Source organism: Bufo bufo, chromosome 1 (genome assembly GCF_905171765.1).
Source record: "Bufo bufo chromosome 1, aBufBuf1.1, whole genome shotgun sequence".
Taxonomy (NCBI): Eukaryota; Metazoa; Chordata; class Amphibia; order Anura; family Bufonidae; genus Bufo; species Bufo bufo.
In genome coordinates this window covers 445,350,511-445,369,323 of record NC_053389.1, presented here as the reverse complement: position 1 = coordinate 445,369,323, position 18,813 = coordinate 445,350,511, and the positions used below count along the sequence as shown (strand labels likewise).

General features: G+C 44.2%; 1 protein-coding gene across 2 annotated transcripts in view; it reads left to right on the top strand.

The window, feature by feature from the left end:
* Positions 1-254: 254 nt before the first annotated feature.
* APPL2 (adaptor protein, phosphotyrosine interacting with PH domain and leucine zipper 2) overlaps positions 255-18,813 on the top strand; it is a 108,732-nt gene continuing 90,173 nt past the window's right edge. The window contains exon 1 of one of the 2 annotated variants that reach the window (XM_040408095.1): positions 255-382. In XM_040408095.1, coding sequence (XP_040264029.1) covers positions 356-382 — 27 coding nt within the window. In that variant the 5' untranslated portion in view covers positions 255-355. Of the gene's footprint in view, positions 383-14,672; positions 14,911-18,813 lie in introns of those variants that run through there. The other variant, XM_040408086.1, reaches the window with a different exon arrangement.

Here is an 18,813-nt window from a genome sequence, read left to right as displayed (position 1 = left end):
TTTCAGTTCTCACCCAGCTAAACTGAAAAAACGGGTGAGATACACATTCCCACCATACCTCTACTATGCACTTTACTGTACACATTACCACACATGTCACAAAAAGCAGTAAGGCTGAGTCTTGAACAATTGATAAATTAGCTATTGAAGTTGTTGTCCAACCAACATGGAAAATTTATTACAGACAGGGAGGTGTGTAAAAAAGTGAAAAAATAAAAATAACAAACCACCAGTCCAAATTCCATCACCGCAGCACTAGTTCCTGCCTTCTTTGGTTCCCTATGATTGGAAGTGATGATGTTCTATTCCCATCTATACTAACACTGCAGCAAGAAAAGCATGTGACCACTGTGCTATGCTGGAACGGCTGAACTTTCAAAAGGTGAGTGATTTTTATAAATTTTTCTTAAATTTTGTGTATACCCTCCTGTCTGTAATTTATTTTTCATCTTGGTTGGACAATCCCATTAAACAGCAAGAAGCCCACATACTGTTCTTACACAAAAGCCTACTACTGTCTTCTTCATCCCTGCTATGGCGCCCCCTGGTGTTCTTTTGATTCCGTTATATAACCTCTAACTCAGGAGTTGAATGCTGTTGAGAAAAATACATTTCTAGGGTGCTGATTCTTATCAGAGAACATAGTTTTTATAGCTCACCTGCTCTGTGGTCCCAGATGCACAGAAGATGTGTGGAAAACATAACTGATAAACTTGGAAGGCAACGAAAAAACTCCAGCATACCATAAAAGACCATAGAGACTTTATTGTGTGTCTTTAGGTAAGGCTACATGCACGCAAACGTTACAAATGGCTTTGTGACTTTTTAGCACCAATTAAAGTCTATGGGGCTATTCAAATAGCCGTTTTTTTAATAGCCAGTGAATATCCTATTTTTGGTCATTTTCACATCTTTAACGGCCGCTTAGACAGGAGTGCACTCATCCTATGGCTGTTAAACATGGGTACGCTAGTTCAATATAGCCTTTTATGGGTCAAAAAAAAAATCACTTACCTCATTCAAAACGCCCATTAAAAATGGAAATACAGCCAGAAAATAAATGCATAAATGGTTGAAAAATGGCCATGAAAAAGTGACAGTGTGTCCGTTTTTAACGTATCTAAGGGTACATTCACATGACCGTAGTGCTTTTCGGATCTGCAAATTGTGGATTCACAAAACACAGATACCGGCCAGTGTGCGTTCCACAATTTGCGAACAGCACATGGCTGCCACTATCATAGAAAATGCCTATTCTTGTCCGCAATTGCGGACAAGAATAGGACATACTCCATGTTTTTTGCGGGGCCGCGGAACGGAGGTACGGATGTGGACAGCACATGGTGTGCTGTCCGCTTCTTTTGTGGCCCCATTGAAATGACTGGATCCGTACCCGTTCCGCAAAATTGCAGAACGGATGCAGACTTATTCATACGGGACAACTCCTTTAACCGCCTCACGTCCGCCCATAGGATATAAACGTCCTATGGGTGGACGTCTATTTCTGACAGCACGTTTTAAAACGTCCTGTCAGAAATAGCAGCTGCACGCTAATCGTGCAGCTGCTGATCGGGTTGCCCGCTGTCAGTGACAGCAGGGCAACCCAGAGATAAGGCAGGGACAGTGCCCAGGTGTCCCTGCCTTCACGATCGCTGCAGACACAGCGCTCACCGAGCGCTGTGTCTGCAGAGCAGGAAGCGCTGTGCGCTTCCTGTTCCGGCCCGGCGGTCATGTGACCGCCGGGACCGGAGAGTGCAGGGGCTGTGTGAGGTCTCTCAGAGACCTCGATCAGCCCTGCTGTGAGGCTGTACAGCGCAGGATTGCTGCTGTACAGCCTCTATAGGGGTGCATTTCCACTGTAACTGGGGCTACTATGTCAGCCCCAGTTACAGGAGAAATCAACAGTGAAAAAAAAAAAAAAAAGTGAAGTAAATGTCCCCCAGAGGTCTTGTATGACCTTATGGGGGACGAAAAGTGTAAAATAAAATAAAAATAAAATAAAGTGTTGAAAAAATAAAATAAAAAAAAAGGTTCACATGTAAAAAAAAAAAAAATCCCAAGTAAGGAATAAAAAAAAAAATAGAAAAAATAAAATAAAATAGACATATTTAGTATTGCCGCGTCCGTAAAAACCAGCTCTATAAAAATATCACATGACCTAACCCCTCGGGTGAACACCGTAAAAAATAAATAAAAAAAACTGTGTCAAAACAAGCAATTTTTGTCACCTTGCATCACAAAAGGTGCAACACCAAGTGATCAAAAACGCGTATGTCCCACAAAATAGTACCAATAAAACCGTCACCTCATCCCGCAAAAAATGAGCCCCTACATAAGAAAATCTCTCAAAAAATAAAAAAACTATAGCTCTCAGAACATGGACACATTAAAACATAATTTTTTGGTTTCAAAAATGCTATTATTGTGTAAAACTTTAATAAATGAGAAAAAGTATACATATTAGGTATCGCCACGTCCGTAACAATCTGCTCTATAAAAATGTCACTTGACTGAACCCCTCAGGTGAACGCTGTAAAAATAAATAAATAGAAACTGTGCTAAAACAACCAATTTTTTGGTCACCTTGCCCCATAAAGTGTTATAATGAATGATCAAAAAATCATATGTACCCAAAAATAGTACTAATAAAACTGGCACCTTATCCCCTAGTTTCCAAAATGGGGTCACTTCTTGGGAGTTTCTACTGTAAGGGTGCATCAGGGGGCTTCAAATGGGACATGGCATCTAAAAACCATGTGGAGTTCCTTTCCTTCTGCGCCCTGCCGTGTGCCCATACAGCAGTTTACGACCACATGTGGGGTGTTTCTGTAAACCGCAGAATCTGGGTAATAAATATTGAGTTTTGTTTGGCTGTTAACCATCGATGTGTTAAAGAAAAAAATTGATTAAAATGGAAAATCTGCCAAAAAAGTGAAATTTAAAAATTTGATCTCCATTTTCCTTTAATTCTTGTGGAACGCCTAAAGGGTTAACAAAGTTTGTAAAATCGGTTTTGAATACCTTGAGGGGTGTAGTTTCTACAATGGGGTCATTTATGGGGGTATCCACTATGTAGGCCCCACAAAGTGACTTCAGACCTGAACTGGTCCTTATAAAGTGGGTTTTGGCAATTTTCTTACAAATTTGAAGAATTGCTTCTAAACTTCTAAGCCTTCTAACGTCCTAAAAAAATAAAATGACATTTCCAAAATGATGCCAACATAAAGTAGACATATGGGAAATGTTAAATAATAACTATTTTATGAGGTATCACTTTCTGTTTTGAAAGCAGAGAAATTGAAATTTAGAAAATTGCGAATTTTTCAAATTTTTGGGTAAATTTGGGATTTTTTCATAAATAAAGGTGAAATATTTTGACTCAAATTTATGACTATCATGAAGTACAATGTGTCACGAGAAAACAATCTCTGAATGACTTGGATAAATAAAGGTGTTCCAAAGTTATTACCACATGAAGTGAGATATGTCAGTTTTGCAAAATTTGGCCTGGTCAGGAAGGGGGCAAAGGGCCCAGATGGGAAGTGGTTAATTTGTTTTGTCACCATTATAGGACATTATGGTTGTAGGGAAGACACATTCAGGGCGGGCAAATAGGCAGGAAGGAAAAAATGATGTACTGAATGTTTATAAAATTAGACTGGAGACTAGAACTGGATGGCAAGAGGTTTGCAGGAGATGGAGACCCAGCTAACGTGTCCAACAAATCAATACAGAAAAGCCCGCTACGGTTTGGTGTATAGTGAGGGCTACCCAGTGTGTCCAGGTGGCTGTCAGCCTTATGTATGTGGGTACATAATGGCTTTCTTATGCATGCATCAGTAGGGCTCCAGTAAGACACACTCTGCAACTGGAAAGAGACACTATTTCCAGAAGGGTCAGATAGGTACTACCAAGCAAGCTACCACTAGGAGCGGCCTAATGGCATGTCGGGTGCCACTACAATAACTCACTGGCTGTACTTCAGTTCAGCAAAAAGTCACGGAAAAGTAGGTCCAGACATCTGCTGTCATGAATACAGTGCACTTTCAAAGGCACACAGCTCAGGAAGCTCATCTGTTGGGCTTAGGGTACGACTCCATGATGTAGCCAAGCCTTGCCCACTCACAGCAGCCACATAATTTTGCGGTAAAAACATACAACCATTGGCTGCCGTGGGTCAACATGGCTTGGCCACATGCAGCTAGCCACACAGTGGGGTCATACCGTTAGTGTATTGAAGCTTAAAGGAAACCTGTCACCGGGATTTTGTGTATAGAGCTGAGGACATGGGTTGCTAAATGGCCGCTAGCACATCCGCAATACCCAGTCCCCAGAGGTCTGTGTGCTTTTATTGTGTAAAAAAACCGATTTGATACATATGCAAATTAACCTGAGATGAGTCCTGTACATGAGATAAGTCAGGGACAGGACTCATCTCAGGTTAATTTGCATATGTATCAAATCGGTTTTTATACACAATAAAAGCACACAGAGCTATGGGGACTGGGTATTGAGGATGTGCTAGCGGCCATCTAGCAACCCATGTCCTCAGCTCTAGACACAAAATCCCGGTGACAGGTTCCCTTTAAAGTGTAAGGCCTCTTTCACACGGGCGTTGCGGGAAAAGGTGCGGGTGCGTTACTGGAACACCCGCGATTTTTCTGCACGAGTGCGAAACATTGTAATGCGTTTTGCACTTGCGTGAGAAAAATCACGCATGTTTGGTACCCAAACCCAAACTTCTTCACAGAAGTTCGGGCTTGGGATCGGTGTTCTGTAGATTGTATTATTTTTCCTTATAACATGGTTATAAGGGAAAATAATAGCATTCTGAATACAGAATGCATAGTAAAACAGCGCTGGAGGGGTTAAAAATAAATAATAATAATAATTTAACTCACCTTAGTCCACTTGATCACGTACCCGGCATCTCCTTCTGGCTTCATCTGATCTCTGTGCAGCAACAGGACCTTTGGTGACGTCATTCCGGTCATCACATAATCCATCACCATGGTAAAAGATCATGTGACGTACCATGTGATGACCGGAGTGACGTCATCAAAGGTCCTTTACCCAGGTCCTAAAGAAAGAATACAGAAGGAGATGCCGGCTGCGCTATCAAGTGGACTAAGGTGAGTTAAAAAAAATATATATTTTTTTTTTAACCCCTCCAGCGATGTTTTACTATGCATTCTGTATTCAGAATGCTATTATTTTCCCTTATAACCATGTTATAAGGGAAAATAATAATGATCGGGTCTCCATCCCGATCGTCTCCTAGCAACCGTGCGTGAAAATCGCACCACATCCGCACTTGCTTGCAGATGCTTGCGATTTTCACGCAACCCCATTCACTTCTATGGGGCCTGCGTTGCGTGAAAAATGCAGAATATAGAGCTTGCTTGCGATTTTCACGCAACCCCATTCAATTCTATGGGGCCTGCGTTGCGTGAAAAACGCAGAATATAGAGCATGCTTGCGATTTTCACGCAACCCCATTCACTTCTATGGGGCCTGCGTTGCGTGAAAAACGCAGAATATAGAGCATGCTGCGATTTTCACGCAACGCACAAGTGATGGATGAAAATCACTGCTCATGTGAACAGCCCCATAGAACTAAATGGGTCTGTATTCAGTGCGGGTGCAATGCGTTCACCTCCCGCATTGCACCCGAGCGGAGTACTCGCCCGTGTGAACTCAGCCTAAGGCCCCTTTCACACGAGCGAGTTTTCCACGCGGATGCGTTGCGGGAGGTGAACGCATTGCATCCGCACGGAATCCTGACCCATTCATTTCTATGGGGCTGTTCACATGAGCGGTGATTTTCACACATCACTTGTGCGTTGCGTGAAAATCGCAGCATGCTCCCTTTTTGTGCGTTTTTCACGTAACGCAAGCCCCATAGAAATGAATGGGGTTGCGTGAAAATCGCAAGCATCCGCAAGCAAGTGCGGATGCGGTGCGATTTTCACGCATGGTTGCTAGGAGACGATCGGGATGGAGACCCGATCATTATTATTTTCCCTTATAACATGGTTATAAGGGAAAATATCAGCATTCTAAATACAGAATGCATAGTAAAACAGCGCTGGAGGGGTTAAAAAAAAAAAAAAAATCATTTAACTCACCTTAATCCACTTGATCGCGTAGCCCGGTTTCACTTCTGTCCCCTTTACTGAATAGGACCTGTGGTGAGCATTAATTATAGGTCAAGGACCTTTGATGACGTCACTCCGGTCATCACATGATCTTTTACCATGGTGAATAACCGCGATCAATTGGACTAAGGTGAGTTAAATGATTTTTTTAGTTTTTTTTAACCCCTCCAGCGCTATTGTACTATGCATTCTGTATTCAGAATGCTATTATTTTCCCTTATAACCATGTTATAAGGGGAAATATACAATCTACAGAACACCGATCCCAAGCCCAAACTTCTGTGAAGAAGTTCGGGTTTGGGTACCAAACATGTGCGATTTTTCTCACGCGAGTGCAAAACGCATTACAATGTTTTGCACTCGCACGGAAAAATCGCGGCTGTTCCCGCAACGCACCCGCACATTTTCCCGCAACGCCCGTGTGAAAGGGGCCTAACTGTCATATTTTATTTTATTTGCTAGTTTATTAGAGCTAGGTTACTTTCACACTTGCGTTGTTGGATTCCGGCAGGCAGTTCTGTCGCCGGAACTGCCTGCCTGATCCGGCATTCTGTATGCAAACCCAAATGCATTGCAATACCGGATCCGTCTCTCTGGTGTAATCCGAAAAAACGGATCCGGTATTTTTTTTTACATTTTTAAAGGTCTGCACAAACCGGAAGACCGGATCCGTTTTTCCGAAACACTCGGGCCGAATCCGGCATTAATGCATTTCAATGGGAAAAAAATGCCGGATCCGGCATTCCGGCAAGTGTTCCGGATTTTTGGCCGGAGAGAAAAATGCAGCATGCTGCGGTATTTTCTCCGGCCAAAAAACGTAAGAGGGACTGAACTGATGCATCCTGATACATACTGAATGGAATGCTCTCTATTCAGAATGCATTAAGATAAAACTGATCAGTTTTTTTCCGGTATTGAGCCCCTAGGACTGAACTCAATACCGGAAAACTTTGACGCAAGTGTGAAAGTACCCTTAGTCTGTTAATGATTGCCGAAAGATCTGTAATTACCTTATAATAACAGCTTTCATTAATGTCCCCTGTCCCTTTCCACTGCTCCCTTAAAAGACCGTTGCTAGGGCTTGTCTGTCTCCGGCTAAGAAGATGGAGGGGCTGTCCCGCATTAACTAGTCTGTATGTTGCGGATCCGCAAAACACGGACAACGGCAATGTGCATTCTGCATTTTGCGGACCGCACTTCGCCGGCACTCTCATAGAAAATGCCTTTTCAATTGCGGACAAGAATAGGACATGTTCTATTTTTTTGCGGAACGGAAGTGCGGATCCGCAAATGCGGACAGCACATTCCGGCCCCATTTAAAATTAATGGGTCCTCACCTGTTCCTCAAAATTGCGGAACGGATGCGGACCCATTTTGTGGACATGTGAATGGACCCTTAGGCTTCAGAGTAAGGAGGCGTGTCTCTCAGTAATCCAATCTGATTGGCTGGCAAAGAGCTGCTGGCTACAGCAAGTGTGTATGGGAAGTGAGGGAAAGCAGTTTTGGCCTCAGAGAACTGACAGAGGAGCCATCTTGAGAAGGTCCTCATATTGTAAATGTTTAGACAGCCGTAACTAAGGGAAAAACTCAAGGAAAACATTGTTATGTGAAGAAACTAAAGATTGCTTTTTTTATGCATAATGCTGCTGCAGCAGTAACATATGGTAAAATAGATTTTTTAAATGAAAACATGACGGTTACACTTTAAACAGCTGCTCATCGGCACATCCTGTGATGTGAAAAAAACGATGAAAAAAATGATTAGTGCACAGCTGTGGTCACGTTTCAAAATGTCCATGCAGAGATATGTGCTGACCACCTGGGCATATATACAGTCAAAGGGTGGTCTTCCAGCAGTTAATGTGTTTGTATGAATGCTTGTGATACTGCCACTGATTACTCGGCGGCACATTTACATGGCCAGATTATCGGGAACGAGAGTTTGCAGGAATGGTCATTCCCGATAATCTGGCCAATTATTGGTAAGTGTAAATTCAACATTTAGGTATAATGGAAAGATTTGTACTAGGGATAAGCAAATAATTTTGTTCATCTGAGTGAATTTACACTTGTGAGGGAGTGACTGCTGTAGACGCTCCCTCTGACAGCAGATTAGCATGGCAGCACATTTTCCGTGGCCTTGATAATGTTGCGCATGCACCACTTCTGCGAGTACCAGCAGATACGTGGATCATATGCTTACAAATCTGCATCAATAACTTTGCATGCGCCACTGAATGAATTTAAGTGGCGTGCGCACAATAGTTGATTCGATTTTGTAAGCATATACTCTGTGCACATACCTCTGACTTTTTTACAGGGACAATATGTGTGGCGCGCAACACAGCAGGTTTTTTCATACAAGGCCATGCCTCTAACTCCGCCCAGATCATAATTACTGCCCCCCTCCCCCTGTCACAACTGCAGCAGTTGGGGTTCAGTTAGGCGAGTGTAAGTTCCTTTTATTTTTTTTACAGCCTGTGGGGCCCCTGGGACAATTTTTTTTCTTGCGCTTTAATATCCATTTAAATATTTGCACATAAATCAACAGATTACAGATATTTTAGTAAGGAGCAATTTAGTATATTTATTAATGCACATTTATGCATTAGTTCTCCAGGTCAAAAAGAGGGATATTTAAGGATCAAAGAGGGGCAGAGGGAATTTGGTCAAAAAGAGGGACTGCCCCCCCAAAAGAGGGACACTTGGGAGCCATGTGTGAATGCTCTAATACTTGCTATAACAGCGCATGCACAAGATTATCAAGGCCATGTGACATATGTGGCCATGTTAATTTGCTGGCATAGTGGGGAATCGTCTGTAGATGGGCAGTCCCTTACGGATAAATTATTTGATTCGCTATCCCCAATTTGTATCTGCTCTGTGTTTTTAAAATGCGCCTGGTTTTGGCTCACTATGGCCGAATGCACACGGCCGTGTTCCGCGGCCGAGAGCGGTCAGTGGTATGCCGGGCTGGATTCCTGTTCAGTGCAGGAGCGCACGGCGTCATTGGTTGCTATGACGCCGTGCGCTTCATGCCGCCTCTACACTACAGTAATACACCGTGTTCCGCGGCCGAGAGCGGTCAGTGGTATGCCGGGCTGGATTCCTGTTCAGTGCAGGAGCGCACGGCGTCATTGGTTGCTATGACGTCGTGCGCTTCATGCCGCCTCTACACTACAGTAATACACCGTGTTCCGCGGCCGAGAGCGGTCAGTGGTATGCCGGGCTGGATTCCTGTTCAGAGCAGGAGCGCACGGCGTCATTGGTTGCTATGACGCCATGCGCTTCATGTCGCCGCTGCACTACAGTAATACACTATACGAGTGTATTACTGTAGTGTAGAGGCGGCATAAAGCGCACGGCGTCATAGCAACCAATGACGCCGTGCGCTCCTGCACTGAACAGGAATCCAGCCCGGCATACCACTGACCGCTCTCGGCCGCGGAACACGGCCGTGTGCATTCGGCCTATCACTGATGGAAATCACTGATCAGACACTGACGGTGAAAGCGGCCTAAATGCTGATAATGAGTTCATATCAGTATATTAGGCTATAAACATATATTACTGATAAGGCCTTATTCATACGACTGTGTGCTGTTTACATTTTATTTGTCTTGACTTCGATGGGTCCATGGTTCGCATTTTGCAGAACGGACATATGGATGCTGAAAGCACATGGATGATCCATGTACTTTGTGCATCCGTATGTCATGGATGATCCATGTACTTTGTGCATCCGTATGTCATGGGTGATCCATGTACTTTGTGCATCCGTATGTCATGGATGATCCATGTACTTTGTGCATCCGTATGTCATGGATGATCCATGTACTTTGTGCATCCGTATGTCATGGATGATCCATGTACTTTGTGCATCCGTATGTCATGGATGATCCATGTACTTTGTGCATCCGTATGTCATGGATGATCCATGTACTTTGTGCATCCGTATGTCATGGATGATCCATGTACTTTGTGCATCCGTATGTCATGGATGATCCATGTACTTTGTGCATCCGTAGTTCATGGATGATCCATGTACTTTGTGCATCCGTATGTCATGGATGATCCATGTACTTTGTGCATCCGTATGTCATGGATGATCCATGTATTTTGTGCATCCGTATGTCATGGATGATCCATGTACTTTGTGCATCCGTATGTCATGGATGATCCATGTATTTTGTGCATCCGTATGTCATGGATGATCCATGTACTTTGTGCATCCGTATGTCATGGATGATCCATGTACTTTGTGCATCCGTATGTCATGGATGATCCATGTACTTTGTGCATCCGTATGTCATGGATGATCCATGTACTTTGTGCATCCGTATGTCATGGATGATCCATGTACTTTGTGCATCCGTATGTCATGGATGATCCATGTACTTTGTGCATCCATATGCCCATTCCACAAAAGGATAGAACATGTCCTATACTTGTCCGCAACATGCAGACCACGTGGGACATGGTGGGGGACATTTAACAATAATGGCGTAATGTACGACAATTTTTTTTCTAACATTACAAATCAAAAGTGCTGATTTCTTTGACCTCATATATCAGGCGCACACCACTTGTAAAATGTGACTTTTTAAAAAAATATAAACTTGATTATTTGCCTATTTCTCTCAATTTGAGACATTTTAATGCCAATAGCACTAAAATGAGACTTTTTTTTTTTTAAACTGAAATGTGCCATTTCTGCCACCCCTGCAAGACCACGCTCGCGACTTTTGAAGAGAGCGTGGCCTGGCAGGATGCTTGCAGCGTTTAGGTGTCCGTCTGATGAAACTAAGCCAAACGGATCCTTTCTGACCCACAATGTAAGTCAATGGAGGACGGATCCGTTTTCTATGACACAATCTGGCACAATAGAAAACGGATCCGTCCTCCATTGACTTTCAATGGTGTTCAAGACGGAACCATTTTGGCTATGTTAACCCCTTAGAGACTTAGGTCAGTTCAGACCTGCGGTTTGCGGCAATCGGGTCCCCATGCGGCTGTAGGGGGGACCCGATGGCATGAAAGGCAGCGCGATGTCTAAGGAAGGCTATTTTAGACATCGCGCTGGATCTCACAGGCCGGAAGCTGTATAAGTAATACACACAGTATTAGGCCTTATGCACACGACCGTTGTTGTGTTCCGTGTCCGTTGTTGCGTTTTCTGTGATTTTCTGCGGACCCATTGACTTTCAATGGGTCCGTTGAAAACTCGGCTAATGCACCGTTTGTCATCCGCGTCCGTGATCCGTGGTTCCAGTCCGTCAAAAAAATATAACCTGTCCTATTTTTTTCACGGAAAACGGTTCGCGGACCCATTCAAGTCAATGGGACCGTGAATAAAACGCGGAGGCACACAAGATTGTCATCCGCGTCCGCTTTTTTCCTATCATTTGCATGGAAAACTTGACTTTTTTAACTCTTCATGTCTGGTGATCCTCCAAAAATAAAGGAAGACACACGGAAACAAAAACAGAAACGGATCACGGAACAACGGAACCCCATTTTGCGGAACGGAACACAACAACGGTCGTGTGCATGAGGCCTTACTCATACAGCCAATGCATTCCATTACAGAAGTTTTGGAATGCATTGTAAAGGATTAGACCCCCAAAAGTTCAAGTCCCAAAGTGGGACAAAAAATAAAATGAAAAAAAAAGTTGAAAAAAGAAAGTTTTCCCCCCAAAAAATGTAAAGTTTCAAGGGAAAATAAACAAAAACGTCATTTTCCCCAAGTAAAGTTAAAAAAAATTGGTAAAAAATAGGGGGAAAAAAAAGTATACATATTAGGTATCGCCGCGTCCGTATCGACCGGCTCTATAAACATATCACATGACCTAAACTGTCAGATGAACACCGTAAAAAATAAAACTGTGCTAAGTAAACAATTTTTTTGTCACCTTACATCACAAAAAGTACAACAGCAAGCGATCAAAAAGGCGTTTGCCCACCAAAATAGTACCAATCTAACCGTCACCTCATCCCGCAAAAAATGAGCCCCTACCTGAGACAATCGCCCAAAAAAAAAAAATAATATGGAGACACTAAAACATCATTTTTTTTGTTTTAAAAAAGCTGTTATTGTGTAAAACTTACATAAATAAAAAAAAAGTATACATATTTGGTATCGCCGCGTTCGTATCGACCGGCTCTATAAAAATATCACATGACCTAACCCCTCAGATGAACACCGTAAAAAATTTAAAATAAAAACTGTGCTAAATAAACCATTTTTTGTCACCTTACATCACAAAAAGTGTAATAGCAAGCGATCAAAAAGTCATATGCACCCCAAAATAGTGCCAATCAAACCGTCATCTCATCCCGCAAAAAATGAGACCCTACCCAAGATAATCGCCCAAAAACTGAAAAAACTATGGCTCTCAGAATATGGAGAAACTAAAACATTATTTTTTTTGCTTTAAAAAAGAAATCATTGTGTAAAACTTACATAAATAAAGAAAAGTATACATATTATGTATTGCTGCATCCGTGACAACCTGGTCTATAAAAATATCACATGATCTAACCTGTCAGATGAATGTTGTAAATAACAAAAAATAAAAACGGTGCCAAAACAGCTATTTCTTGTTATCTTGCCTCACAAAAAGTGTAATGTAGAGCAACCAAAAATCATATGTACCCTAAACTAGTACCAACAATACTGCCACCCTATCCCGTAGTTTCTAAAATGGGGCCACTTTTTTGGAGTTTCTACTCTAGGGGTGGATCAGGGAAGCTTCAAATGGGACATGGTGTAAAAAAAAAACAGTCCAGCAGAATCTGCCTTCCAAAAACCATATGGCATTCCTTTCCTTCTGCGGCCTGCCGTGTGCCCGTACAGATGTTTACGACGACATATGGGGTGTTTCTGTAAACTACAGAATCAGGGCCATAAATATTGAGTTTTGTTTGGCTGTTAACCCTTGCTTTGTTACTGGGAAAAATGGATTAAAATGGAAAATTTGCAAAAAAATAGAAATTCTGAAATTTCATCTCCATTTGCCAATAACTCTTGTTAACGACGTTTGTAAAATCAGTTTTGAATACCTTGAGGGGAGTAGTTTCTTAGATGGGGTCACTTTTATGGAGTTTCTACTCTAGGGGTGCATCAGGGGGGTTTCAAATGGGACATGGTTTAAAAAAAAACAGTCCAGCAAAATCTGCCTTCCAAAAACCGTATGGCATTCCTTTCCTTCTGCGCCCTGCCATGTGCCAGTACAGTAGTTTACGACCACATATGGGGTGTTTCTGTAAACTACAGAATCAGGGCCATAAATATTGAGTTTGGTTTGGCTGTTAACCCTTGCTTTGTAACTGGAAAAAAATATTAAAATGGAAAATCTGCCAAAAAAGTGAAATTTTGAAATTGTATCTCTATTTTCCATTTATTCTTGTGGAACACCTAAAGGGTTAACAAAGTTTGTACAATCAGTTTTGAATACCTTGAGGGGTGTAGTTTCTAGAATGGGGTCATTTTTGGGTAGTTTCTATTATGTAAGCCTCGCAAAGTGACTTCAGACCTGAACTGGTCCCTAAAAATTGGGTTTTTAAAAATTTCTGAAAGATTTTAAACTTCTAAGCCTTGTAACATCCCCAAAAAATTAAATATAATTCCCAAAATGATCCAAACATGAAGTAGACATATGGGGAATGTAAAGTAATAACTATTTTTGGAGGTATTACTATGTATTATAGAAGTAGAGAAATTGAAACTTGCAAATTTGCAATTTTCTACAAATTTTGGGTAAATTTGGTATTGTTTTATAAATAAAAATGATTTTTTTTTACTTCATTTTACCAGTGTCATGAAGTACAATATGTGACGAAAAAACAGTCTCAGAATGGCCTGGATAAGTCAAAGCGTTTTAATGTCAGATTTGCAAAAAATGGCCAAGTCCGTAAGGTGAAATAGGCCCGAGTCCTTAAGGGGTTAAAGATAATACAAAATGGATCCGTGTCTAGATCTCCCAGGACACCCCCCCTAGACTGCGATCTCATATAGTACAACTGGCCCTGCAGTGCCGGTGCTGCTGCGCGATCCACGTGCAGTAAACGCCAATTCTCTCTGCATGTTAGGCACCTCTGTATCTATGCCCGTATATGATCCTGATGACAAAGTCTCTACAGATAGTTTAGAAACGCGTCGAGCAAGGAGGGCCAGTTGTTCTATATGAGATCGCAGTCTATCAGAGGGGGGGTCCTGGGCGATCTAGATACCATAGATTAGCCCATTTGTGGGCAGGGACCCCACACTAATCTGGATGGGGTTAAGGTGCTGGGGTTATACAATACCAGAATCCCAGTCACATCTGGGGTGGTACTACTGTTCTGTGGACCACTGACTGACACTATTGAAATATAGGTCTGCAGCACAAGTGGGGAATGACTGTCAGATTCACCCCAAGTAGCCTTTTTTACTAAGGGGATCGATCATTTTTTTGTTTGATAAAGTTTTGTTATTTTCTACTGAAACAATGTAGCAACACGTGCGCATTAACCCTCTGTGCCCCTGTCTGGACGGTGTGGAGCAGGCTGCAGGCCCATTCTTACCAGACAGCAGATCTGCCGCCTACTAGCGGCCATAGCTACACTCGTCAGTTCAGTACGTGTCGCTGAGCTCCAGAAGGAAGGGCTGTTATTGAACCCAGCTGAATAATTCCGTACCAGCCGTGAGGAGGACAATATGCCGGCAGTGGATAAGCTGCTGTTGGAGGAGGCATTGCTAGACAGCCCCCAGGTAAGAGCGCCTTCCTTCCTGAGGTGGCAGGAGGCCAGTGCACCCGGATATCGGGGCGCTTGTAGCAGGGCATACCTGCGCAGGAGGGCGGGGTCACGTGACCGCCGTGCTTGTGGGGGAGTCGGGGGCGGCTGTGTGCTGTCTCTTGGCCGCTGCTGGGGTGAGGCCTGTCGGGAGGCTTGTGCTGCTCTCCGGCCGGGGATAGCACTGGCCTGCTCTTCAGAGCCATGATTCAGGACTCCCTCCTACCTCCCAAGTGTCCCTCTTCTTGACCTGAGGACCACTAAACTATCTGTATGGACTCTACCTGTATATTAGACCGTAACTTCATTATTTGGTGCAATTTCTACCTTAAAATACCTGTAATCTGATGATTTATGTGCTAATATTTCTATGGATAGTAAAGCGCGTCCCAGGGGCTCCACAGGCTGCAAACCATAAAGGAACTTAGGGTACTTTCACACTGCACTACTCACATTTAGGGGCCACAAAATAGGTCCGCATCCGTTCCGCAATTTTGCGGAACGGGTGCGGACCCATTCATTCTCTATGGGGACGGAATGGATTCGGACAGCACACAGTGTGCTGTCAGCATCCGCATTTGCGGTGCGCGGCCCCAATCTTTGGTCCGCAGCTCCGCAAAAAGATAGAGCATGTCCTATTCTTGTCCGCAGCTTGCGGACAAGAATAGGCATTTCTATGGGGGTGCCGGGCTGGTGTGTTGCGGATCCGCAACACACCACGGACTTGTGAATGCAGCCTTAGGGTACTTTCACACTTGCGTTGTTTGATTTCAGCAGGCAGTTCCTTGCCTGTATGCAAACGCATGTCATTTTTTCTGACTGATCAGGCATTTTTCAGACTGAAATGCATTGCAATACCGGATACGTTTTTTCCGGTGTCATCAGGAAAAACGGATCCGGTATTTTTTTTCTCCTCATTTTTAAAGGTCTGCGCATGCGCGGACCGGATGCACAGATTCGGCATTCCGGTATTTTGAATGCCCGATCCGTCACTAATACATTCCTATAAAAAAATAAATTAAGACAAGTCTTCAGTTTTTTTCGCTGGAGATAAAACCATAGGATGCTACGGTTTTCTCTTTTGCCTGATCAGTCAAAACGACTGAACTGAAGACATCCTGAGGCATCCTGAACGGATAAGGGCTCTTTCACACTTGCGTTCTTGTCTTCCGGCATAGAGTTCCGTCGTCGGGGCTCTATGCCGGAAGAATCCTGATCAGGATTATCCTAATGCATTCTGAATGGAGAGAAATCCGTTCAGGATGCATCAGGATGTCTTCAGTTCCGGAACGGAACGTTTTTTGGCCGGAGAAAATACCGCAGCATGCTGCGCTTTTTGCTCCGGCCAAAAATCCGGAACACTTGCCGCAAGGCCGGATCCGGAATTAATGCCCATTGAAAGGCATTGATCCGGATCCGGCCTTAAGCTATACGTCGTTTCGGCGCATTGCCGGAGCCGACATTTAGCTTTTTCAGAGTGGTTACCATGGCTGCCGGGACGCTAAAGTCCTGGCAGCCATGGTAAAGTGTAGTGGGGAGCGGGGAGCAGTGTACTTACCGTCCGTGCGGCTCCCCGGGCGCTCCAGAGTGACGTCAGGGCGCCCCAAGCGCATGGATCATGTGATCACATGGATCACGTCATCCATGCGCATGGGGCGCTCTGACGTCATTCTGGAGCGCCCCGGGAGCCGCACGGACTGTAAGTATACCGCTCCCCGCTCCTACTATGGCAACCAGGACTTTAATAGCGTCCTGGGTGCCATAGTAACACTGAAAGCATTTGGAAGACGGTTCCGTCTTCAAATGCTTTCAGTACACTTGCGTTTTTCCGGATCCGGCGTGTAATTCCGGCAAGTGGAGTACACGCCGGATCCGGACAACGCAAGTGTGAAAGAGGCCTTACTCTCCATTCAGAATGCATGGGGATATGTCTGATCAGTTCTTTTCCGGTATAGAGCCCCTGTGACGGAACTCAGTGCCGGAAAAGAAAAACGCTAGTGTGAAAGTACCCTTAGGCTGGTTTCACACTTGCGTTGTCCGGATCCGGCGTGTACTCCATTTGCCGGAATTACACGCCGAATCCGGAAAAACGCAAGTGAACTGAAAGCATTTGAAGACGGATCCGTCTTCAAAATGCGTTCAGTGTTACTATGGCACCCAGGACGCTATTAAAGTCCTGGCTGCCATAGTAGTAGTGGGGAGCGGGGGAGCAGTATACTTACAGTCCGTGCGGCTCCCGGGGCGCTCCAGAATGACGTCAGAGCGCCCCATGCGCACGGATGAAGTGTCCATGCGATCACGTCATCCATGCACGTGGGGCGCCCTGACGTCACTCTGGAGCGCCCGGGGAGCCGCACGGACGGTAAGTATACTGCTCCCCCGCTCCCCACTACACTTTACCATGGCTGCCAGGACTTTAGCGTCCCGGCAGCCATGGTAACCATTCAGAAAAAGCTAAACGACGGATCCGGCAATGCGCCGAAACAACGTTTAGCTTAAGGCCGGATCCGGATTAATGCCTTTCAATGGGCATTAATTCCGGATCCGGCCTTGCGGCAAGTGTTCAGGATTTTTGGCCGGAGCAAAAAGCGCAGCATGCTGCGGTATTTTCTCCGGCCAAATAACGTTCCGTTCCGGAACTGAAGACATCCTGATGCATCCTGAACGGATTTCTCTCCATTCAGAATGCATGGGGATAATCCTGATCAGGATTCTTCCGGCATAGAGCCCCGACGACGGAACTCTATGCCGGAAGAAAAGAACGCAAGTGTGAAAGAGCCCTTGCACTCACCTGACCGGTCCCCAGCTGCTGCAGTTGTGACGGGGTCAGTAATTATGCTTTGGGCGGAGTTAGAGGCGTGGCCTAGTATGAATAAAGGGCCGTAATGCGCACCGCACATATTGTCCATCTTTGCAATTTTCAATACTTTCTGTAGTACCCACATAACACTGGGTTTCGGTAAATAATAGCTCTGGTATCTGATGGGTATACCAGTGTCATCTAGTAGGTAATAGAATAAGGCCTCATTCACACAACCGTATTCTCTGATAATTTTTTGCGGATCACAGACAGACCCCTTCATTCCTATAGGTCCTCAAAAAAAAACCTGCCAGCACACGGATGTCATCTGTGTAATGTCCGCAGCGGAGCCGCAATTATAGAACCTGTTTTGTGACTTCATTACAGTGGCTCCTGCACAAATTGCAGGATGCACTCAGATCTTATCTGTATTCTGCGGATCTGCAATTTGTGGACAAAACAGATACAGATGTGCAGCAGGCCTAAAGGGGTTGTCCAAGATCACCATATTGATAATCTATCCTTAGGATAGCTCTATCAGATCAGCTGCCTGGAGGATAGCAGTGCTCGTGTGAGGAGATGTGACAACGCTGTAAGGGCTCATGCACACAAACATATTTTTTCCAGTTTCAGTGCCGTTTTTTGCAGACCGTATGCGGATCCATTCACTTCAATGGGTCCGCATAAAAAAACAGAATTTTCTCCGTGTGCATTCCGTTTCTGTATGTCCGTATTTCCATTCCTCAAAAAAACAGAACAAGTCCTATTATTGTCCGCATCATGGACAACGATAGGACTGTTCTATTAGGGGCCGGCTGTTCCGTTCTACAAAATGCGGAATTTACACGGATGTCATCCATGTTTTGCAGATAGTCTTTCGCATGAGCCCTAATACCCCTGCTACTAATCATGTGGCCGTCTGGAGAGAAGTCAGCATTGAAGTGGCTTCACCGCCTTCATGAGCACCTCAGCCGCATCAAACAGCTGACTGATATTGATAGCCTGTTCCGAGTGATCTTGGACCACCTCAATACAATATGAATAGTTTGGATTCTGACTATGGAGTAGCAGGCCCGGGCT